This window comes from Larus michahellis, chromosome 9 (genome assembly GCF_964199755.1).
Source record: "Larus michahellis chromosome 9, bLarMic1.1, whole genome shotgun sequence".
NCBI lineage: Eukaryota > Metazoa > Chordata > Aves > Charadriiformes > Laridae > Larus > Larus michahellis.
In genome coordinates this window covers 8,804,214-8,828,767 of record NC_133904.1, presented here as the reverse complement: position 1 = coordinate 8,828,767, position 24,554 = coordinate 8,804,214, and the positions used below count along the sequence as shown (strand labels likewise).

The 24,554-nt window shown below is 51.3% G+C and overlaps 1 protein-coding gene across 6 annotated transcripts in view; it reads left to right on the top strand.

Annotated features, from left to right (window-relative positions):
• Positions 1-24,554, top strand: part of NTRK3 (neurotrophic receptor tyrosine kinase 3) — a 219,736-nt gene that overhangs the window by 29,867 nt on the left and 165,315 nt on the right. For all 6 annotated transcript variants that reach the window (XM_074601619.1, XM_074601621.1, XM_074601618.1 and 3 more), the window contains 2 exons: positions 5,025-5,099; positions 6,467-6,538. In XM_074601619.1, coding sequence (XP_074457720.1) covers positions 5,071-5,099; positions 6,467-6,538 — 101 coding nt within the window. In that variant the 5' untranslated portion in view covers positions 5,025-5,070. The remainder of the gene's footprint in view (positions 1-5,024; positions 5,100-6,466; positions 6,539-24,554) is intronic.

Below are 24,554 nucleotides of genomic sequence, written 5' to 3'. Positions count from 1 at the left end.
AAGATCCTGGCACTTCTGGAGACCAGCTGAAACATACACCCTGTGACTTGGTGACCATACAGTCAAGATTGCTGATCTACCTCTGTATGATGTGGGGGCAAAGACATCTGCCCCCTTACTTCACTCGATGATCTGGGGGTGAGACATGATGCCTGTGAGCTCCAGAGCTGACAAACAGGACTCCATGCTTCGTAAGTTCACTGTTAACTGGGACACAGCGCCCGTGCTGTGGATTGACCATTGGTCTGACTTCAGTAGTCTACAAGGCTTTCAACAAGTTTTAAAAGCATGGCTGCAGGTACAGCCTCCATGGCTGAGGTACGATGCAGGGTTGTCCTAAAGTTGGCTTGCCCCATGTCTTCCTCTGGAAAGGTAACTGATTTCCTCGGCAAAGAGATGACTTCACGGTGAGAGGTTAATATAATGCTGCATTAAATCATAAGTGGTTTGTTTTTCTGGAAAAGACACAGTGTAGTCCAGCCATTGTAGGTGAAGAGGTGGGTAAAGGAATAGTGGTGGTGGGAGGTGTTGAAAGAGGAGATAACCGCTGAGATTCTTTGGAGGTGATGTTGGCTCCTGCTTTCGTTGAGGACGCTGGCACAAAAGGCAGAAGCATGTTTGTGGGTTTCACTGCTGGCCCAGTGCTGGGGCTGTGGGAGCGTAGACCGGGATGAAGATGGCCAAGGGGAGGAGCTGCAGTAGCAAAACCAAAATGTAAAGTGGGATGAATGTGAATATGGGTGTAAAAGGGACATTTGCTGCCAGCTAGGAAATTATGTCAGTTGGAAATGACCTGGTTGATAGAAGTGCCAGCTGCAGTGCTCGATTATGGGGTTAAAACAAGCCACCAGGCTGACGGGGCTGTGAGAAAGGCCGGTGTGATCTCAGGCTGCAAGTCAAGGTGTTTCCAGTGTAACTGGGGAGTTGCTTGTGCTGTGATACAAGTGAAACCTCCTGGAGACTGTTCTATGTTTTTGGTAGCTCTTATTCAAGAAAAAGAGGCTTAAATAGGCTGATGAATAAAACAGAGAGCACTTTTCTATTCCAGTGTCTATCGCAGTGGTCCTTGCATAGGTCACCAAGCGCGAGTGCCAGTTGTGCTGGGTCTGAAACCAGAAGCAAAATAACCTCTCCACCAGGTCTCTGCCTGAGCGATACATCTGCATCACTTCTGGGACTTGAGTTAGTATCTCTTCAAGGCACTTGAGACAATTTGCCTTGCACTTCACTGCTTGGTACAGACGCGCTGCCTTAGAAGAGCTGGCCTTGTGTAACAAATGATAGTTGGGTGGGTTTGGCTCTTGCTTGTAAAGGAGGGAGGAGGAAATGCCAGGAAAGGAAAAGAGCTGCTTAAGCAAAGACGGTTTTGACACAAGAGAAAATGGATGTAAAATACTTGTGGGTAAAGAAATGAGAAGAGCGGGGGAGTTCAGTACAAGTTGGGAAGGTAAAGCCACAGCTGCTCCTAAGGTGGACTTTGACCGGTCTGCAAAAGGCATGATATAAAGGCAACTCTGCCATGCAAGGAGACCTGGACCAGCAGGACCCTCCAAACAGACAAGAAGCATGAGAAAGAAGTGAGTGTTTAAGCAAACACCCCCTTCCCTCCAACTCACCCTCCAAAAAAAGCCCAAAAGTGAGTAATCTCATCTGTGTTAGCGATGCATCTCATATGGTCTTGATTAGAAGTTGGAAATGAGTCTAGGTGGATGATGGTGAGCACTTCAGGGTTAGTGAAGTATGGTATTGCTCTTGAAGCTATTGCGTCTTGCAGAAGAGCGGCTTACCTTAGTAATAACTGAGGAATGCCACAGTTGTATATATTCAGAGATGTTTGCAGGGAGGAGGGAGTAACCCACTGACTGTAATTCATACCTCACAGCCTGATCGCAGAGACCAGGGCAGGGCTGGGAGTTGTCACATCTGTGTTTGGCTGAACCCAGCACCCGTGTTCCTGCCAGGTTAATGAACCGAGGCAAAGGAGAAGGGAAGGTCTCAGTCTTTGGCAGCAATTGGGAGGATATAAGATTTCTAAAGCAAGCAAAACCCTGGAAGGAAAAGAGGGGGATGTAGTTGAGATACTGAAGGATGTGAAGAGGGACTGAAGTTTTAGGGGTGGAATTTCTTTGCTTGGTTGGTTTGCTTTCCTGTGCAGCCACTGCCAATTTTGCAATCACAGCTTGACTCCTTGAGTTTTCAGAATAAGATGTGTTTCTGTTTTGTTTTTAAAGTGGGTTCAGGTGAATCCATCCAGCACAAAGTTATGCTATTCTTTCCAAAGCAACAGAGAACCAAAGAAAGTTATTTTCCTGGTGTATCTTCAGGGTGAACCAAGACTGATTTGCCACTTCTAGGAGCATGGGTGCAACTCCTGCTAAGCTGAAAAATCAGATATGGAGCTGAAAAATTAGGGGGAGAAAAGGGGAAGAGCCATTTCTGGGAGTCCCTGAGAAGGGAAGCGTCTGTGTAGCTTAAAGGACTCAAAGTCCCTTGCTGATCTGTGCACCTAATTCAAGATGATGCTATTTCCCTGTGTTGCACTCTATGTAAAGCAGCTGCTGGGTTGGAGGATTACCCTGTACGTAGCGGGGTGTGTGTATGTATGTATTTATTTCCACTGTTGCTTGTCTTGTCTCTCCCTTTATGGGTGTGGTGTGTCCACCTTAAATAACATACCAAAGCATATCTGGCTCAGGAAGATCAAGGGCTTTGTTTGGGAGGCTGGAACACAGGTTGTGGAGTTTTATTTACGGTCTAGTGTAATGTCACTTCTGGGGAACTTGGCCATGATGGGGCCCCCCCCGTATCCCATTGCTGAGTTGACAGAAAGTGATGTCTGTGCGTGTTGCTGGAAACAAGATTGGGTCTTTTTCTGCCTCTTCTACAATGCTGCCCACATGGCTTTGAGTGTCAGGTCAAAAATAACCTTGACTTTTTTTAGCAAACACAATCAATAAAACAAGAGCCAATCTGGCCGCCGCCTCCTTCCCAGCTGTGGTTGCTCCATAGCTCCTGGCTCGGGGCTGCTCCATCCCTCCCTGAAGGTCATTGCTTGGATGCTGTAGCTTCAGCATGCCCTGGTGGTAAACTCATATCATCCCATTCCGGTTTCTTCCCATGTTCGTTCTTTCTCTTGGAGGACCCTCTCATTTGGGTTGTAGGAGCTGCAGTTGGGAAATGTCTTCAACTTGTATTTCTAGCCTTGCTCAGTCCTGGAATCTTGTGGCCTAGGACCTCATCTCACAGTCCTTCCCTGTCTCGGAAGGATTTCAAGCGAGCCGTCGGATCTCTTGACTGACGCCTCCCAGTCTGTGTTTTGTTCTGCAAGTGTTCACAGGGAATACGAAATGGCTGTAATAATGTCCTGTTTCTCATTCTGTCTGGGACACAGGCGATCCAAGCTGACGAGCAGGTCATTGAGGATGAACCGTAACTTACGCTGTCATGCAGCAGCCGGTTGGGAGCTTATGCTGTGTCCTTACGCTAACCCCTCGGGGTATGCAGACAATTATGGAACATGTGGAAAGCAGAGGTGACTCTTGCAGGTCTCTGCTTTTCTTGGATCTGCATGGCGAGAGCAGAGAAATACGTTTAGGTTTAGTCCAGGCTTTGTATTTTTCTTTCTTGAGCTGGATGTTATTTGGGATATAGCTCAAATAGGTCTGTATATTTTTGTCATTCTAATTCATCTGTTCTTATGCAAGTACAAGGCCTAGCGAGTGCTGGAGGAGAAACTCGTGGCCCCTGTGACTGCTCTGGAAGTGGTCAAAGGTCCCTCTTTGGCTTACTCACCCTCTGGACCACCATGTGGGGTCCTGCAACCTTCTCGCCTAGAATCAGGGGGTGGTTCTCAGTGTTGGCTTATCACCCCAACCCTGCATCACTTGGAAATGTTTCCCCTCTCCAGGGCCAAGTCCAAAGCCAACTATTGCATCAAGGCAGATGTGAGCTTGGGTGCACGCGTTCATAAACTTTGAGGTTGGGCTTCTTTCACATATTGTCTAAGGGGGCCAGCCAGATGTTTTTCCCCTCTCTCAGCTCACTTTGAGAGAGGACCACCTCCACCTGCTCTGCCGCAAAGTCCCTCTTGAAAACGTACATGCTTTCTGGTGGAAGGGTGTCTGGGTTTAATGTGGGAGAAAGCCTGAACTAACCAAGGGCTGCCTGGAGGATGAGGACCGAACTCCTTCCCCACCATGCAGCGTTGCATCTTGTTAGCAGAGGCCCATGGATACAGCCAGCTGGCCATGCTGCTGCCAGCATCGCTCCTGGCTGCCGATAACAGGGGACCCCGTTCTCTGGGGCTGTCGATCTGTCACCTTCACCCAGCTCTAATATTTACTGAATAACGATCCCGTAGTGACAGATCTATTTCTGGTTTTGTTCTCTATAACATACCTGCCAGAGCGCCCCGGGCGACTGAGGAATTTATAATAAAGGCACGGTTTCCAAACTAAGTTTGATGCGCTGCTCCCAGCAGCACTTCCAGCCAGCAAAGGCTAGGACCCTGTTTGTCCACCCCAGTGAGAGACTGGATAAATATATGACTTTTTTTTTTTCTATTCAGGCCCCAAGTTTTTATTGAGAGGTTATATTTGCATTCACTCCTTTTGCTGAGCTGTCTCGATCACGTCTTGGTTTTACTGATGCGCGCTGCAAGGTGCAGAGAGAGGCAATGACTTGGGCAAGGATGTTCAATGGATCAGTTGCACATTCCGCACTTGAAACTGTTGTTAAAACCATGTTATTTGGCTTTCCCAAAGCACTGGGAAGACAGAATAAAAAGCAGCATGAGAAACCTCTTGTTTTGGCTACGGGATGCCTTGCCGTATGTGTCTGAGGATGTGGATGCTGAAGCCTGAGCAGGTCCAATCCCCAGACGTGTTGCAAGAAGGTTTTGGCTGAAAGGAAGGTGGGAAGAGGCGTGGGGCTGGGTGGGCATGATATGCTCTTGCTGTGTGCGGTCCCTGGGCAGAGCGACCATCTGGTTGTGCCACAGCTGAGCCTTTCCTTCTTCTCCACAGACACATAGAGAACTGGAAGAACTTGCAGACGCTGAATGCCGTTGACATGGAGCTGTACACGGGACTCCAGAGGCTGTGAGTATGTCCCACGTGTCGGGGAGGAGAAGAGCACTGGGCACCCCCTTCCTTCCAGCAAAGAGCTGTGGCTTCCCTCCGTCTGCAGTCCCCACGCTACCGTGTTCAGAGCCTGTTTAAGCTACTGGTTCTGCCGTATTTTGCCATGAGACTCGGCAAAATGGGGATGAAGTGCTTTTTGGTCCTTGCTGGGTCTGTGAGAAGGAAGATTGCTAGCTCATGACAGCTCTGTCAACACACATCAGCCCTGACCTCTCTTCTCCCACGCTCTTCCGGTTCTGGGTTTGTGCATTGTTCTGACTCATTTCAGCCCCACAATGCAAAATTCCAGCTGTCTCCACTGATCCTTCATTGCCGGGCTGTTGGTCCTCATTTAGTGCAGTTGCCATCACGGTGGTACTGCGTGATAAGGGAATGGCATCTTCCCTGCACAAGCCTCTATGCACCGGGAGACATCAACTATGTGTGTCATGGAGGAGAAACTGAGGTCCATGAGATTGAAGGGACTTGCCAGGTGCTTGGGAAGCCTGGCCAAGTGAGGATACCACCTAATCTTTTAATTCCCTCTCCTGCATCCTCCTGGGGCTGGGAGAGCCCTGAGTGCTGCTTGTGTGAGATGCACAGTGTTGCTCGGGGTTAAGTGGAGACTCCGCTAATGTGTTTCACTGGGAGCTTTACATTAGGTACAGCTTGCCTGTTGGCTGGAGGACAGGTCTCCAGTGCTGAGCACTTGATAACCAAACCCCAGCAAGCTGTACTTTTAACGCATGCCCCCTTTGTAAGCAGGCTGGCTGTTGTTCTCATCTCACCTAAGAAAGCGAGAATGGAAGTCAGGCATACTTTTGTCTGCAGCAGATATTGATAAACCCTGGTCATACTGCTGATAACAGCTTCTCTAAGACAGGATGGGAAGACGATTTCCCCCTTCAATGTCTGTAACTCCCTACACAAAATACTCACCCCTCCTTATCAGAGCTGCACGCAGAAGGGTTTTCTCTTGGGTTTGAGGGAGGGGGAGATGGTGGTGCTGGGGGTTAGGTTTGCTGTGGCAGCAGGCAGTGCCGCTTGTGAAGATGGAGGGAGAGGAGTCCGAGATGCTCCAGGCCACCCCAGCAAGCCTTGGCGGATGTTGGGGGAGAGTTTTGCCCAGCAGCTGCTCTGTGCTGAGCCTGTGCTGTCACCGTATCAGATGAAGCTGAAAAGCCCAATTTCCTCTTTGCTTGTAACTCATAGAGGCTGTCTGGGAAGAGATGTGCCTCCTGGGGTTGGGAATCCAGGGCTCCCAGTGCACCTCGAGTGCTGAGCGCAGGGGGTTAGAGCAGTTGTCCGCCTTGACTCCATCACTGCCCTTCTGCATCTCTTTGCAGGACAATCAGGAACTCAGGACTACGAAACATCCAGCCACGCGCCTTTGCCAAGAACCCTCACCTGCGCTACATGTGAGTGCCGGCGGCTCCTGCCGTCTTTTCCCTCTGCTCCCTGTGGAAAGGCAACGCCCACAGCAGATCCCCAAAGTATCTGCTGGGGAGAGCAGCAGGAGGGAAGGGGGATGGATGATGATGGGGGATGGATGATGATGGGGAAAGGGAGGAAAAGGTGGTAAAGGGGAGGAGAAGGAAAAGTGAAGGTGCAATGAAGTGCAGTGGGTCCTGATGCAGGATGGGGTGAGCTCCTGCTGGGCAGCTGATGGGTTTCGATGTCTAATAACTGGCCCAGCTTTGATCGCTGCTCTAACGAGCGCTTGCTTCATTAGCAGCCTTGCAGTGGCTGGTACACACTTCCCTTTCCGCAGAGTTTGCGGGCAGTGGCGTGACCCAGCACTCGGCTGGAGCCTGGCCTGCCCCTTAGCTGTTAGCCAAAGGGTACTTTTCTGGCACAAATCCTGGGGTGTGGGGCTGCCAGCTCTGCTCCTAATTATTGACTTCTTAAACCGGCGTTTGCAGCGGGCCTGGGGTAGGGACGTTTTGTGCTGGAGAGGCTGGAGTCCCGTTATCATGGGACATTACACAGTTGTCCAGCTGCTGGGGCATCATTAGCCAGAAGTTATGGCGTCCCAGGGAATTTCTGCATCCTTGAGGCCGAGGGCACTGATTTCTTTTATGGATACATATTTACTTTTCCCAAGGTGATAAAGGAAAGCCTGAATTTCAGGCCAGTGTGCAAGGTGCTCCATGGGCTTGAATTATCTCGTCAAAGTGACTGTGTCCGAGATCAACCCCCTCTCATCTCTGGTATAGATATAAAAGGTGAGAGGTCCCTGGCCTTGGGCACGAGCTGATGGGCTGGATGGAGAGTGTGTGTCTCCCTGCTTTTTAGAAACCAGTGCTAGTGGCTTCTTCCATGAAAAACGACAGGAGCACGCATCCGTTTGAGCCTGTGGATGCGTGCGCCCATCGATATGGACATGTTCCTGGAGGAGGGAGATAGATGTGACCTGCAGAGCAGGATAGATTTGTCTTTTGATGTCTGCTTGGAGATGATGTGAACTGAAAAACCCCAAAAGCTTCCTTTATGGAAAACCAGTTACAGTTGCTAAGTGACAGTAAAGTACTTGCTAAATAGGAGATCTGCAGTACCAAAGGGCATGAATAGTTAAGGGCATTATGAACAGGCACAGTGCCTTTTTGAGTTTGAAGAAGTACTTATTTTGTCAACATAAACCCTCCTTAATGCTGACCACTGGGATTTTCCTGATTTCTGCGCTTTGTTATTTTGATTTGTAGTGTTTGTTTTGTTTTGTGTAGTTGTTTGTTCCTGGGAACTGTTGTCTCTGAATACCTCTCCCAATTGATTTGGGGGGGGAGGGGGTCGTTAGTCAATTGTGCAGTTGCTGTTTATGTATCTAGCAGATAAAATGAACAACACTTGATTCCTGGTGAAATTAGTTTGGATGTCGCAGGAGTTTAGAAGGCCACTTGCGCTCGGTTTGGGGCTGAATGTGTCGTTAATGTGTACACATGCGATTGTTGCTGCTTTTTCCAAAAGTGTTTGGTTTTGTCTTTTGAGATTACTTTTGCGATTGGAAAAAAACCCCACATCCATCTTGTGTCAAGAGTTAAGGTTGGTATGTGGTGATGAAATATGTGTTTGTTTACTTCTCGGGCCGTGTAAGATTGATCATGTTCTTAACATCTTTCTTTCCTTGCCTTTTGAAGCTCGAGGCAAGTTAAGTATATTATTTGTTTAGTGTTTGCCGTTGGGTTTTGATGCTGTTCCTGGGACCCGGCAGCGTGGATGTTTGCAAGGTGGATGTCCTCCATGGCAGATGCCGGGCACCTGGGGATGGAGATCTGGTGCTTGCCGGGATGGTGGCTCCTTCCTGCTCCCCAGAGGCTCTCGGGCCATGGTGCTGCTGCTCCCTTGCAGCCAGGCTGCTTTTTCTGGGGCTCTTTCTCCCCGACATGTGGAGCGAGGTGGCTCCTGAGTCTTTTCGCAGCCTGGCAGGCACCTGGTTCCAGCCAGGATCCCCTCCACGGCCATGGCACCACACAAGCGTGTTGCGGTGTCTCCTTGGCCTCCGCAGCTGCTGCCTCCTGGGGAGCTCAGCTCGCCGAAGGCCTGACATTTTCAGCAGCCGCTGCACATAGGAGCCAGGGATAAAAGGATTAATGGAAATGTCACTCTGCTGTAAGTCTTGGGCTGCTGTAACCAGGTACAGTAGCTGACAGGAGCAAGGGATACTGTCCCAGTCCCCTTGTGGCGGGGCTGGCTGCAGCTGGACGGGTGCAGGGCTGGGGACCATGGGATGGTGTGCTTAAGGCTTGTTGAGTTACTGCTACGTGTTATCACCGCCGCCCTGGTTTTCCTTCTCCTTTGCTGGCTGTTTGGATGGTTGCAGGTGGAGTTGAGTCAATAAGGTGGCAAATGTGACTAATAAATGACAGAGAGGTTTCACAGCCAGAGAGGGCTGGCACAGGGTAGTGGGCACCCTGGGCTGGACCTTTGCGGGGTGCTACAAGCTGGGTCTGAGCAGCAGCAGGCATTTTTCCACATGAAAGCTCATGTACAAATTGTGAGGACTCAAATGCTGGGGTTTTTTGCCCCCACCCCCCCCATCCTGGGTTAAACCCCAGTTTCCTGCTGAAGTAAGTTTTTTCCCCAGTGCGTCTCATCAAGGTTTCCACTTCTCAGATGGGCCAGATAGATAGCTCTGCCTTCTCCCAGCAACTTCTATTTCTGGCCCGTCCTCTGTGCACACACTTGTCTTCAGACCCCAGCTGTGCAATCACAAGCAGATCACTTATCCCAGCTCTAATTGCAGGAGATCAGGTTTGTGGGGGTTTGTTGGAAGATAATGGTTCTGGATAAGGTTTGGCTTGGTGTTTGCCCCCCGCTTTCCCAGCATAGAGTCAGGGAGGAAAAGCGAGAAAGCCATGAAGGGGATTTTCAGCATTCAGCTGCCTGAGCGGTAGACCCCAAAATGCTCCCACGTGCAGCCTGGCGGAGTCATGCTTGTCCTTTAAAGTCTGAAATTAGCTGTACAAGTGGAAGGGGCTTGAGGCCAGCCAGTGGAGGAGCGGTGGGTGACTGGGAGCCAGAGGTGCAGACCTAGAAATAGCTTTGGATCCCTCTCCTTGAATGAGGAGAGTTAAGGCTCCATGGCTTGTTTGGTTGTTGGTGCTGCGAAAGCCCATCACTGCTACAGAGGCAATTAATCCAAAATGTAACAGTGGGTTTTGCAATGTGGATCTACCGTTTCTGCTGGCAGCTCCTTCCAGAACAAGTACTGGCTGGATGTTGAAGGTGGAAGGATGTGGGTCTGATCTAAACTGGATATCAACCAGTGTCCTTCTGTGACCAGACCTCGCTGGAGGTCTGCTCACTGGGAAAAGTTGCACCCGTGTGTTTCTTGTCCCATTCCCGTGCAGCTAAAACGGGGATGGTCCTGGAGAACACCACGCACTGGATGCGAGGTGTTCTAGCCTAGCAGGTCTAGGCTGTGGAAAACTGAGCCCTTGTAGCCAAGATTTGTGGAAGTTCGTGTTAGCAGGTGATGCCGGTGAATGTAGGAAATGTTTGGTGTTGACAGAAAACTTCAGTCTTTGGCTTGAGGCTGTACAAGAAAACTTTAGGATGATACGGTTCCCAGATTCGAGATATATAAACCACCTGAATGCATATTTACTATGTCACTGTCTTTAGCACGGCTTATTAAGGAAAAAGTCTTGCTCTCACTCTCTCTGTCCTTCTTCTAATAACACTGGAATTCTTTGGCCAATTTATTTGAACTGGAAAGAGGATTACAAGTCATGAGGCTATCAAGTTCCTACATGTATCATGAAAACAGGCAGAGGAATACTAAAGAGAGGTGGTTGTATTCTTCCCCACAAGGCACTACAACATTATCACATTCCTCATTAGGCACTGGGAAGTCCACAGGGGAGCTCAGCTTAACAGTGCTCCAGGAATCAGTGCGCAGGAGAGGACAGGACCTGTTTGCTGCTGGCCAAAGCGTCCAGCCTTCTCTGGCTGTGGGACAGTCGAGCTGTGCATGTAGGAGAGAAGGCTCCCAGCAGGTTGTGCCTAGAGCTAGATAAATTGATGTTCGCGGTGCCTGAATCCTCATTTACTGGGAAGCAGGTACTTAAGAGACTGTGATTCCTTCTAAATGCTTTCCTGGGCGGCTGCGTACTCAGCCAGCCAGTCAGGAGGCGATGCCTTGTATTTGCAGAGGGTAATTGTGCACACCTTATTTATTGTGTCGTAAAGAAAACAAATTAAGACTGTGTAATTATAGAGACAGGCACACTTTTAAATAAGGCTTAAGTAGTCAGATTTCTATTTAGAAAATTAATAATTGCCATTTCTGTCTGCATTCAGAGGCTCTTCTTAAACTGTCTTCTGAAGGTTTATACATGCTCTAAATTGGCTTGTGGGCTAGCCAAGACGCAGCTCCTGTCAAAGAGCTCACTCTGAGCTGCCTGCCAGAGTAAGGATGGGGTTGAGGATCAAGCTTTCTCTTCCAGTCTTCACCCAAGGGTCTTAACGATGGAGACCCTGGAGTGCTTTGTGCTCAGTGTAACTGTTTTTTGAGCATGGTATGGACAGATCACCACCTTCTCCACAGGCATTTTTATCTGTGTGATCCTGTCAGGTGCCTTCTCCCAAAAATGAGGATTGGGTAAGATCTGGAAGGTGGTGGCAGGAATGCACAGGGACCTGCTTTGCCTGGTGAAAGACGGAGCTGGCTGGTCTATGAGCTTGTTTTCATATACAAACCCAAGCTGTGATTAATCCAGAGCCTCCCAGAACCTCCTCTGTAGGTTGTGTTGTTTTCTGAGGATGGGGTTGAATTCGGTGTCCTGGTTGGGTTCATGGCAGTTGTGCAGTGTCAGTTGATACCCTGGTATTGGATGTAGTTTGTAGCTTTAATGTGGGAATTTCCAGAGTTGGTTTTAGGCTTTGATAGGAAAGAAATTGGGCTGCATCCCTTGAAAATTGCGGTGACTGAGGCAGGACAAGGTTGGCGAGTTGCTCTCTGCCCTCTTCAGTGCTGTTTGAGGACAGCGCTTGAAGCCCTCCAGCACTGAGGCCTGCATGCTTTCAAAGGGCTGCTGGCAAGGTTCACTTTAGCTCTGTGTGTCTGGGAGCTTGATTGAGATCTTACACTACATAAAGAAATAAAATATTAGACTCTGAATTATTGCAAGTGTAGCACTGTTCCCTCTCGGTCATGGCTTGAGGGTCATTTTCCCCTGCTTTGTGGTTAATGGTTTATTGTCTTGTTCTAAAAGAGCCATTCTCACATATGAAGCAGGGTTAAACTCTTTTGTTCTCTTTCTGTAACCCGCTCCAGACCCTGTGACTGCCTGCAACACTCTGCTTGATTCTGGATGTCCTGTTACCCTTCCTCCTCCTCCTTCCTGATTATTTCTCCCTGCTTTGTCCTTTCATCACTGCATTGCTGTCATACCCATCCTGGCTGTCTCCTCCTAACCCAAACTGTCATGTGTTAATTGCTTTTGATTTCCCGTCCATACTCTCAAGTCAGTGCAGCCTAACAGGTCCGTGTGTATCAGCCGGGGCACGGGAAATGACTATATGTAATCTCTTCGCTCACTGGGAGGGTGAAGTAATATGCTTTTACCTAACCCCCCTCCTTGATAGTTTAATGTGTTTTATTTTGGATTTGCAAAGGACCAAATAGGAACTGAATTGCTCTATGAACATAGGCAAAATAAGAAGTGTAAAAAAAGATTTAAACAGCCTTTAATTTCTCTTAAGTGAATGCTTCTTTACTATCCCTAATCAGGCAGGCAGCTTCAGTACTCTTTGATTCCCATTTGTACTCTATGATGCTCCTATTCCAGCCCCTTCTAGGAGCAAACCTCTGTGCTGCTATTTATTCAGGGAAGCGTTTTCCCCCACGTGCCTCTAGTTCTTCTATAAAATGCTGGGCATGCTTATAGTGCAATCACTAAAATAAACAGTAGTAACATCTCTTCTGCTTCCATAAACTTTGCTGTTCTACCCCCCATCTGCTTTGTCCCCTGGATGCCAATGTAGCGCAGGTCCTTGCTGATATGCTAATCAGCAGCAGTGATTTGATGGCATGTTTATTCCCAGTTTCCGCAGGTGACTGATAAGCAGTTAACTGCAGCTATTCCTTTTTCTGCAGCAGCAGAGGTAGGTCCTGTGTTTTACCAGCCATTGTGCACAAGGCCAGAGGAGAGACCAATTCCCTGCAGGACCGTGGCTTTCCTTCAGGCTGAGTCAAAATCATTTGACCTGCATTCAAAGGCCTGGGTAACTAATTCCTGACTGCAGGCTGCTTCGCTCAGCTGTGAAGATGGTTTATTGTATTGTAATAGGAGGTAGAGCAGCGAGTTTGTGACTGATGTGCTCTAGTGGGACCTGAGAAAGTTTCCGACTTAAGCACTGTGCACCTTGCAGCAAGACTTGTTTTGCTTAGGTTCCCCATCTAAAAACCTGGAATAATATTTGTTTTCTCTGCTTTTATTTGATCTATTTGCAGTGTAACACCTTGTATTGTTTCTAGCGAAATCTGGCCTTGAACTGTGGGATGGTGTTGCAATGTAAGATGAGTTATAATAATGCTATCACAAATATTTTTTGGTTGCTCGGATTCTTACGTTATGCCTATCACGCTGGCACCTGGGCTTTCAGGATTTTACTGTGGCTTTGTCTCTGCTTCCTTCCTTTGAAATGTTGAGATGTTCTTTCCAGCTGCTTTGTGTGCCTATGAGGCTTATTTCCCTTTCTGAAGTTTGATCAATTGTCTTTTGGCAGACATGTGAAATGGACAACTGTGGTTTCGCAAAGGTTCTGGTTTTCCCCATCCCCTCTTTAAAAAAGGCTGTAGACAATCTTGGGGATATTTTGAATGAGGCTGTTCCTACGTGAATGTGCGTTTTTGTCTTTCTACAAGCCTTTTTTCAGGATTGGAGTAAAATGTGAACTTTAGACAAGTTGAGGTTTTTGGGGGATCATCCTCTGTGATACATTCCCTGCGACAGTGACCTGGGGGATGTCTTGTTGTGAGCTTCCCTCCAAAGAGAAGCCAAACATTCCTCTCAGGTATGATGCTGAAGATGAGGTGTACTTGTGTCTTGGTTAAACCTCACCACATCTCCGAGATCACCAGCAGCACAGAATGAGCCGATTTCTGGAGATATAGGCATGACAAGGACCAGATCTTTTTCCTAGGCTTCTGTGGTCACTGTGTCATGGAGGTACTCCAGAAACAGCCTCTGGCTGTCCCTTTTGCTTCCTCCCCAAACCCTGTGGCTGAGTTAATTAGATGTGGTGTAAGGCATGTCTTACCTGCCTGTGCCAGTGTGAGAGCTGCTGCACAGGGAGGAGGACCAAGAGGGACCTGAGGATACGGAAACCTCCTTGAAAGCTGGTGGGAGAAAGAGTGAACAATCATGGCAGGATGAGTGCAAGTTAGCAAGTTAAGTGACAGCACAAGTTATCTCACCCAGGATTTTTCTTTTCATAATACTGGTTTACTAACAGAATGATTTCAGGGCTGATTTTCACCTTTTGATGTACAGGCAATAAGCACCAGGGCAGAAAAATAGAAACATTAAAATCATATGTTATTTGAGCAATAAGATACGACAGGGCATGAATGATGGGACATTAATTCATGATGGTGTGTGACTAGGCAATAATTTAAATATCGTAAATTAGGCAGTCATGGGTTTTATTGGAATTATAAAATTTTATTAGAAAACTGGGCGGGGGGATGGAGTTTCCCACCAACCCCTTCCCCTCATTTGTATTTGTGAAGGGATGAACTGTGAATCATGTTGGATGCAAGAGACCGTGGGATATTTACAAGGCTGCCATAAGAGCTCAAGGTTTGTCTTCCCCAGGAGGTGTGGGTAAATGTGTTTGTAGACTTGCTAGTGACTGAGGATGAGTGTGTTTCACATCTGCTGCCCTCCGGCACGCTGTGAGGTCATGCGTGGCCTTTCCCGGGACTGCTCCCCGGCCAGCTCTGCCGGTGCCCACGGCTGTCCCGTGGGGTGGGGCCGTGGCCAGCGGTGTGCTCGCCGCGGGGCCGCGCTTCAGCACCACGGACAGGGCCGGCAGCCTCTGCTCCTCCCTGCCTGCATCCCCGGCCTCTGCTCCCGGCCTCCCTGCCTGCATCCCCGCCCTCCCTGCCTGCATCCTCAGCCTCTGCTCCTCCCTGCCTGCATCCCCGCCCTCCCTGCCTGCATCCCCGCCCTCCCTGCCTGCATCCCCGCCCTCCCTGCCTGCATCCTCAGCCTCTGCTCCTCCCTGCCTGCATCCCCGCCCTCCCTGCCTGCATCCCCGCCCTCTGCTCCCGCCCTCCCTGCCTGAATCCCTGGCCTCCCTGCCTGCATCCCCGGCCTCTGCTCCCGCCCTCCCTGCCTGCATCCCCACCCTCCCTGCCTGCATCCCCGCCCTCCCTGCCTGCATCCCCGCCCTCCCTGCCTGCATCCCCGGCCTCTGCTCCTGGCCTCCCTGCCTGCATCCCCGGCCTCTGCTCCTCCCTGCCTGCATCCCCGGCCTCCCTGCCTGCATCCCCGGCCTCCCTGCCTGCATCCCCGGCCTCTGCTCCTGGCCTCCCTGCCTGCATCCCCGGCCTCTGCTCCTGGCCTCCCTGCCTGCATCCCCGGTCTCTGCTCCCGCTCTCCCTGCCTGCATCCCCGCTCTCCCTGCCTGCATCCCCGCTCTCCCTGCCTGCATCCCCGCTCTCCCTGCCTGCATCCCCGCCCTCCCTGCCTGCATCCCCGGCCTCTGCTCCTGGCCTCCCTGCCTGCATCCCCGGCCTCTGCTCCCGGCCTCCCTGCCTGCATCCCCGCCCTCCCTGCCTGCACCCTCAGCCTCTGCTCCTCCCTGCCTGCATCCCCGCCCTCCCTGCCTGCATCCCCGCCCTCTGCTCCCGCCCTCCCTGCCTGAATCCCCGGCCTCCCTGCCTGCATCCCCGGCCTCTGCTCCCGCCCTCCCTGCCTGCATCCCCGCCCTCCCTGCCTGCATCCCCGCCCTCCCTGCCTGCATCCCCGGCCTCTGCTCCTGGCCTCCCTGCCTGCATCCCCGGCCTCTGCTCCTGGCCTCCCTGCCTGCATCCCCGGCCTCTGCTCCTCCCTGCCTGCATCCCCGGCCTCTGCTCCTGGCCTCCCTGCCTGCATCCCCGGTCTCTGCTCCCGCCCTCCCTGCCTGCATCCCCGCCCTCCCTGCCTGCATCCCCGGCCTCTGCTCCTGGCCTCCCTGCCTGCATCCCCGGCCTCTGCTCCCGCCCTCCCTGCCTGCATCCCCGCCCTCCCTGCCTGCATCCCTGCCCTCCCTGCCTGCATCCCCGGCCTCTGCTCCCGCCCTCCCTGCCTGCATCCCCGCCCTCCCTGCCTGCATCCCCGGCCTCTGCTCCTCCCTGCCTGCATCCCCGGCCTCTGCTCCCGGCCTCCCTGCCTGCATCCCCGCCCTCCCTGCCTGCATCCCCGGCCTCTGCTCCTGGCCTCCCTGCCTGCATCCCCGGCCTCTGCTCCTGGCCTCCCTGCCTGCATCCCCGCCCTCCCTGCCTGCATCCCCGCCCTCCCTGCCTGCATCCCCGCCCTCCCTGCCTGCATCCCCGGCCTCTGCTCCCGGCCTCCCTGCCTGCATCCCCGGCCTCTGCTCCCGCACTCCCTGCCTGCATCCCCGCCCTCTGCTCCCGGCCTCCCTGCCTGCATCCCCGGCCTCTGCTCCCGGCCTCCCTGCCTGCATCCCCGGCCTCTCTTCCCGCATCCCCAACCTCTGGGCCTCCAACACAGATGCCGATCTTCCTGCCTGCAGCTGAGCTTCCCAGCTTCCAACCCAGGCCTGGCTTTCCTGCCTGTGACTGGGCCTCTTTGCCTCCCACCCTCCAGCTTTCCAGGCATCCCCAATTCTCCAGCCTCCTGTCTTCTCTGCCTGCGGCATCTCTTCCTGCCGCCAAATTAGCTCTGACCTCTCTGCGTGAAGCCTAAGATCAGCCCCAGCTACCCTGCTTGCAGCATGGACCCTGGTCTCTAGCCTCTTAGCCCTCCCTGTCTCTCTGCTTGCAGCCTGGCTTCCGATGCAGCCTCCCTGCCTGCGCTGAAGCCTCCCAGTTTCCCTGCCTCTAGTTCAGCCCAAACCTGCTGCTTGGCCTCCCTGCCCACCCCTGCTGCCTCCTTTGCCCTTCTCTTGGAACAATCTTCTTCCCCTTCCAGTCACAGCCACGCACCCCAGGGCAGTGAGTGGAGCAGTGGCTGTGCGCACCTGGCTGCAGGTGCAAGATGGATCAAGCCATCAGGTGTGAGCCCACCTGAGGGGTGACCAGCCTGGTTTCACTACCACCTGCACCTTTATTCTTCCATCTCTCCTGCTATGAAGCCAGTCTGCTGAGATGCCTGTTTGACAGATGCAATATAAACTTTCTGAACTGCAGTGGCTCCTGGCACTGGCTTTGTTCTGCAGCATGAATGGAGTTATCTTGCAGCACTGCTGCCCGGCTGCTGTCTGTGGGTTTCTCACATGAGTGGTTCTCTAGGAGAGCTGCCATCCAACCGCACTGCAACCACAACCCGTGGGCTTTGGCTAAATGTTTGTTGTATCCAGTTGTGCGTGTTGATAATTGTGGGTAATTTGCTGTCACAGAATAATGAAGGAATGCCTGCTGCAGTCTGAAACACTTGGTGCTTCATGGTGATTAGTCTTTTCATTTGAAAATACTCCTCAGAGTGACCAATATTTGAAGATAAAGGGTGGGTGAAAGACACTTCTCCTGTAAGTACATCATGTATTGAGAACGGGAAAAATGTAATTGCCGTGTCCAGACATTCTTGTGGTTTTTGACAGAGCTAATTGTCAAAGACAAAATGTGTTTCTGCTTTTGGGGTGGTTATAAGCGAGGACTGTAGAAAGCAGGCTTTGCTGGACTCTGACTGTATTAAGACACTAACAGTTCCCTGTCCCACTCAGCCAAGTGTGCCTGGGGCTGTGACGAGGCACATCACACCACAGCTCCGGTGTAGCTGTAGGCAGGTCTCTGCTCGGAGTGTTACTCCTCCCTGCGTGCTCAGCTGCTGCAAACAGGAGCATTTCTGCCCAAAAGGCTTTGCCCATGCTCAGGTGCGCTCCAGGCATCTGCTGCCTCCCTGCTCCCCATCCCATGGGCCCCTGGAGGGAAGCAGCAGCCTGGTGTGAGGCAGCTCCTTCCTTGATGCTGTCTGTCTCCTGGGCTGAGTGTTTTTCTTGCCGTTTGATGAGACATAGCTGGAGCACATCAGCCTTGCCTCCCGCTGCGGGCAGGAGCCTCCACGCAGCATGGGAGGTGGCAGCTGCCATCTCCGCTGGCTGACGGCGTGGTCCCTTTGGTCCCCTGTTCCCCATGCGTGTTCCTGCCCCAAGCCAGCCCGCTTGCCCTGCGTGCTCTCCAGCTCTGGTCCCTCGTGGTGTCCAGCTGCCGCTTCCGGGCCCCCTGTGCTGTGGGTGCAGGTAGCTCTGCTCCCCGCCGAGGTGAGGTGAGTGCTGTAGGCTAATGGCAGGCTTTCTTTTCATTAGCTGGTGTAAACACAGTTCTTTGGCAGCAGCCTGCTTTTCTGAGCCCAGGAAGACCATTTTTCCTTTTATCTATAATTTAGTGAAGTGTCAAGCCATAGGAGTTTTAATGATAATAAGCAGCAGAGGAAACTTACTTATTCGCTGCAAAGGTGAGTTTCAATCCAGGGATGTGGTGTGTGGTGTGTTTTTTTTTTTTTTTTTTTTTTTTTTTTTAATGCTTCCCTCACGAGAAACATTGGCTGCTCATGCAACCTTCCGGTATGTTCAAGCGACCTTCCCTGCGAAGCTCACCACTGCAGTTCCTGCTTGGCTCAGTGGCTTTCCAGCCCCTCTCCCACGCAGGACCTGTGGGCCAAGTGAGCTGGCAAAGGAGAAGCATGGAAAATACAGCGAGGTGTGAGTATCCATGTGCTTGGTGAGGTGTAGTGGGAGAAAAGGGAGTCACGAGTTCCCCATCTTTCACTTTCTCCTGCTGCTGTGCATCTCTTACATCTGCTTCCCAGACCAGCCTCTGTGATGGATTTGACTGCTGAGGAAAAGCAGGGAGGGGCTTTTTTGGGGATTACATGCAGTGCTTGCCTTCTGGCAGCCTATGAAGCTGCCGGTGGTAACTGGAGATAAAAAGTGGACCCTGAAGTGCAGGAAGGCAGAGAGTGGAGCTCGGGGCTGGCCAAATATGAGCAGGGGATGGGATGTAGCCGTGGGAGTGATAGAGACCAGTCTGCAGAGAGAGGGTTGCAAGAAAAGATTGGAGCAAGAAATCATTTAGGAAAGAAGGTTGAAATGGAGCAGAAAGGGGATGGGGTGTAGAAAAGGTGATGAGGAAATGGAGAGGAGAGGGAGGGTTGACTGGGGTAGGGAATAAGCACGTGTGTGTGTGTGAGCTCTGCCGGGGGGAGCAAGTGTAAGGGAGAAATATTGCTAGCAAATACTTGGGAACTGTGCCTCTGAATTAACCAGAACCTTCCTCTCCCCCTTCGATGTGGCTTTGGAGGCAATATTAGAGTCTTCCTAATTATTTTTCTTGGACGAGTTTTGCGATCCTGATGATATTAATTATTCTTAAAGGTCAACAGCACTCACTCGAATCCCCTTCTGTTCTATCATGTAATCAGTTAATTAATTGGAAACCATTTAGCAGTGTCTGCCGAGAGCTTAGCCTGCCTTATGCCCTGTTGTTTTGCTATTGCTGGGAGATATATATGTGTGTGTGTATATATATATCTATATATATCTATATATATATCTATATATGTATTTTTTTGTATTTGTACCCCTTCCTCTCTTCAGAGGCTCTGCGAAGCGCTCGGTACCTTCCCAGCCCATCCCAGCCTCTGGCACCCCTCCGCAAGGCAGGCAAGTCGGAGCTCAGGCCCACCTCTTTCTTTTCTCTTTATTAACTCCCTCCAAGAGCAGTGTTTGAGGTTATTCAGGGCTCACTGATTTCTGGACATCGAAGTAGGTGGGATTTTTTTTTTTTTTTTTTTTTCCCCTCAATATAAATTTAATGCAAGAGCCTTCTATCAGCTTGAGAGCACAGCCCTAGTTCAGGAGGGAGAGGGAGGACCGGACTCTGTCCCAGCACATCTGTACTCAATGGTTTGAAGTTGAAGCTCTTGTGTGGACCTTGTCCAGCTCTCCCAGTGCCTCCCTGTGCCTTTGGGGTGACCTCCCAGCTGGGGTTTTACCTCCTAAACACCTGCCCCTGCTGCTTCAATGTATTCAAAGGGCAGTTGGTGAGAAACATGTGGGAGCCTGGGAAGGCATGTGTTGGGGGTCTAGTGTCACCGTGTCCTCGGAGATGCTGGGGAATACCCCTTGGACACGGCTCTCCTTCCTACGCTGTCTCCTTGAGCCGTGCCTTGGCGCAGCACGGATCTCTCCTCTCTCTCAGAGCGATCAGGTTTGCTCTGCATCCACTGGAAACCTGTGAGTAGGAGGCATTCCCCAGTCGTTCTCTGTTCCTAGCTTGAAGAAACATGCAATTTGAGGCAAACAGGCAGGATAAACCCAACCCCTCGCTGGAGCTGTCAGGTGGCAACCCTTGTTCTCAGTCAGCGCACATCTCCAGTATTATTTCTGCGTGCCGAAGCAGGAGAGAAGCCCAGTGTACAGTTACATTTTGGGCCTAATGGATCTAAAATTACTACAGTTTGTGAGACAAGAAATGGTGTGGGGGAAGAGCAGCCCTGAGGAAGTCTCAGCTGCAGGAGGACAGCAGCGGGGAAGGGCTCTTGCCCATTGCATGTTGATTTTTTCCTTTCCTTGAGCAGAAGACTGGCATGTTCTGTGGATGCTGCTGGACTCTGCCCTGCGGGGAAGCTGGCAGGCAAAGGGAAAGCAACTGCAGGGCTGACCCAGCTTTTAACCTTTCCTCGAGTCCACTGAGAGCCCAGATGTCATTGGAGAAGAGGGATGGAAACTGCGCACAGCAATGGAGAGACGAGTGTAGTCCACAGGGCCAGATCCCTGTATTTGATCTACCTCAAAGCGTAGGGGACAATGTTACCCACATCTGGTGACGGCTTCCCATCTGTACTGTGTGCTGAACCAAAACTCTGAGCAACAATAAACTCTGAGGGGTGATTTGTCTCCAAACAAAGCTTCGTGCAGCTGGGAGATGCCTGAGAAGAGATGACTTTGGAGGGTGTGGAAGCATCATGGGGTTGGAGATGGCCTTTAAAACAACCTTTAAAGTGTTTCAGGATGGGCTGGGATGAAGGCAGCAGCAGGAAATGGCTTGCTGCTTTGGCAAAGGCAGTGGGAGGAGAGGCGTGGGGCAGATGTGCTGCTGGCGCTGGCTGTGGGAGCCCTGTGACAGAGGCGTGGTGTCTCACGCCTTCCCACTTGCTCTGCAACTCCTGTTTTGTAATGCTATTGTTTAAAGAACAATGCAGGAGACCGGCCCCTTCCACCTCCTTCAGCTCTGTTTCAGTGACAGTTGGGATTTTACGAACCAAGGTTGCGCAACCGGGAAATACAGAGGGGTTGGTGGTTCTTCGTCTGGGATCACGCCTAGCGGGTGGGCACTGGAGTGGCAGGGTCTCTTCTTGTGTGTCACCAATGATGGTTTCATGCTCTCCTCTAATGCAGGATGCTGTGATTTTAGGAAATTATTGTAAATTATGGCTCTAGCCCTAGAACGAGAAGTAATTTGGGGAAAATGAAATGATAACGTGATGGGACACGCTGTGCAACAGATGCCTGACAAGCCATGAGGCCGTACTCGTGGACATGAGAAAGGAGTTAGTTACAGTGTCCAAACTCACAAAGGATGATTGAACCTCAGAGGCTTTTTGATTCTGCTGTGTTTGGGGTCAGTAAAGACTGGGGTGTTGCGAAGGGCGTTGCTTGATGAGCAGAACTGGACAGTAGGTAATGCCAGACCATGGCTGGAGGACCTCTGTAATCTGTCCTACTCCTCTATAGCACCAATACACGTGTCCTGGTGCTGAGCCTGGACAGGGAGCACAAACAGGAGAACTGCTGGCAGCTGAGAAATCTCAGGGTGATCAATTTAACACCGTGTCCCGTTCTGCTAACTCTGCTTTCCGACTTGCCTGCGCTTGACATCGCCCGGTGCTTTTGGAGGCTCTATCTCAAGCGTGTCCTGCTGGGGCTTTGTGCTGAGCTATCGGAGATTTCAATTGAGTCTAATATTTGCAGAGCCTGATTTGTGGGGAGACCTGCACTGCCACAGCTTCTGGGACTTGCTGGGGTAATTTTAGCACATTCATTAAGGGAGGACAGTACATTTTTTCCCTTAATGAGCAAAGCTGCTTACTAAACAGGAAAAGGAGGGAGGGGGAAAGGGAGGGCAGGACGGGCAACGGGGAGTGTAACACTGCTTTTAGAGGTCACTGGAGTTATCTGGCAGGGACGAGCAAGCCCCAGAGTGACCTTCCAGTGTTTCTCTGGTTCAAACCCAAAGCTTGAGCAGCTTACGCGCTGCAGAAATGAAGCCTGGATGAAGCTACCCCTACAGCAGCGTGTGAGGCTGCTGACATTTTCCTCTCCTGTGGCCACCAGCACCCGGCCAAGGCTGCAGTGAGATGATGGGAAGCATCCGTTGTGCCCAGAGCACAGGAGTTATCAAGGGAATCCCACACGGTCCCACCGGCATATCCAACGCTGGGGACCGCAGCCGAGGATGTGCATCTTGCCCCTCATTTCTGTTAAGCAGTTGCTTGTGCTCCCTCAGCCCCAGCTGCTCTGCGCAGTTAATTCCCGTCCCCCCCCACCCCGATCAGGATTTTCAGGGTGGCACCATGTTATTAAAACGTGTGAAAAACTTCTCCCATGCAGAAGTAAATGTGTCAGGTTGGAAAGAGGGGCGAGCGGAGAATGGAGATGCGTGGAGGGGAGGGCCAGGCGCGCAGGGTCCCTCCCCAGCAGCAGCGCTTCTGCCACTGCATTGGGCTGAACTGCGCAATATAGCTTACGGTTTAATTACAGGGGCTCCTGCTTGTTGGTGTCATTAATGAGGCATCTGGCTTAATTTAGCTGAATAAAAATGGCTTTAATAGTGGAAACACTTTTGGCTGCTGGGTAACGGAGGGAAGAGAAAACACGCTGTCTCCTCTTGCACTGAAGTCCACTTGTTCTGGGCTGCACGGATCCAGACCCCTCTCTTGTCCCACATTCACCCACCTCTTTCCACGTGCAGGAGGAGGATGGATGGAGGGAGAGAGCAAGAACTGGGACTTTGCTGTCACTCAGAGATAATGCCCCACCTTTGAGGTCTGGATGGGGTTGCTGGTGGAGAAAGGCTGCTGGGGTTATGGTGTGATGAGCCACCTGCAAAGCAGGAGGCTAGGAGCAGGGCTGCTGTGGCAGGAGGCGAGTGGACTGGTGTTGAGCCTGAGTCACGAGTCAACTGGGTGTCTGCTGCCCTGGACCTGGTCCAGGTGAGCTTCATCCAACCCCTTTTCTCTACCCAACTCATTTGAAACCTGCCCCAGAGGCAAAAAGGAGCCTGGCGCCTGTTTCTAAAGACTGTTTCCATGGAAAATAGCATCTTGTGAGTGATGGAGAAAATGTCCCGTGGCAAAGAAGCAGTTGGAGTGTGCTCCAGGAGCTCTGATGGCAGGTCTGTCCTGAGAGAGACAGGCTCCTGTTTGCTGCTGAGAAATATGCAGGGAAGGCGTTTTTCTTCCCTCCCCCTGTGTTTCCTCGATGCGTGATGTGCCGTATTTTATTACAGGTGGAGCTGATGCACAGGCTGTTATAAAGGTTGTCTGGCACGCTCCGCTAGAGGACTGCTTCCACTTTCCTATAACTCTGCCAAATTTTAATTGCTCAGGCTGAAGTTTTCTGTGTTGGATGTCTGCTCCTGGCTGATTTTTTTTATTATTATTATTATTTATTATTTCTTTCTAGTTTCAAATAAAAACCTGCTCAGATGTTTGAGGCGGTGGAAGGGGGTGGGGGGGAAAAGGGCTGTTTTGCTCAAGCTAAAAAGTAGCTGTGATGCTCCTGTTACAGAGCACCCGTACCCCCCTTTAGTAGAGGGGAAGAAACTTTGTCAAAGGCCAGATTTTGCTTGGAAGACTTAATTTTGCTCTGGGATGTTTCCTTACGTGGGCAGAATGGTTCTTGATCCAGCTGGAGGGGACAAGTTTTGCAAAGGACGTTCGGGAGGGGACAGGGGAGGTGAGGAGCAGCAGGTCTTGTTGGGACATTGGAGTTGGATGGGAGGATGTAAAGGCAGGGAAGATCATAGGAAATTTGGGCATGGAGAAGGAAATTGGGGCTGAGAAGTATTTGTGAGTGGCTGGAGAACGATGGGTCGTGTGATTCAGCCTGCTAAGAAGTGTCTGGGTGCGGGAAAGGCAAATGGATTGGGAAGGAGAGACCGGGCGCTGCCCGGCGACTTGGTATTCAGGTCGCTGCAAATGGTGGGGATCTGGAGGTGACAATGGACTTTCAGCCTTGGAAACGGTGTTGGGAAGGCAGAATGGGCAGCTGGAGGTGGGACAGGGCTAGTCCTGGCTGGGGAGGGCCTTGATTTTCCCCAGTCCTCCCCATTGATTGTCTACAAAATGCTGGGAAATTTGGCGTGCGCAGCCAAGGCTCGAGCACGGGGGGAACCTGGCGAGGGCTGACCAGGAGTTACAAAGTGCCAGAGCTTGGTTCACCCGCGGAGCTGTAATTTTATCTCCGCGTGTGCATTACTGCAGTAGTGTCTCTAATTACACAATCACATGCTATCTTCCCCAGGAAACCTGCCCCATCCGGCACGCAGGATGGATCTATTCTGAGGAGAAATCAGTGCTGTGCAGTGCGGTTTCTCCGTAGGAGCTCTCTATCTCTTGCGGCAGAAGTCAGCAGATGTACCCTTTGCACATGGAAACCCAATCCTGGCATCTCTGACCTTTGGAGTTTTTGTGACCGAAATGGTGTATTTTTAATGTGTGTTTATGTGTGCAGCCCCTTTCTGTCTCTGTGCTGAGATCAGGG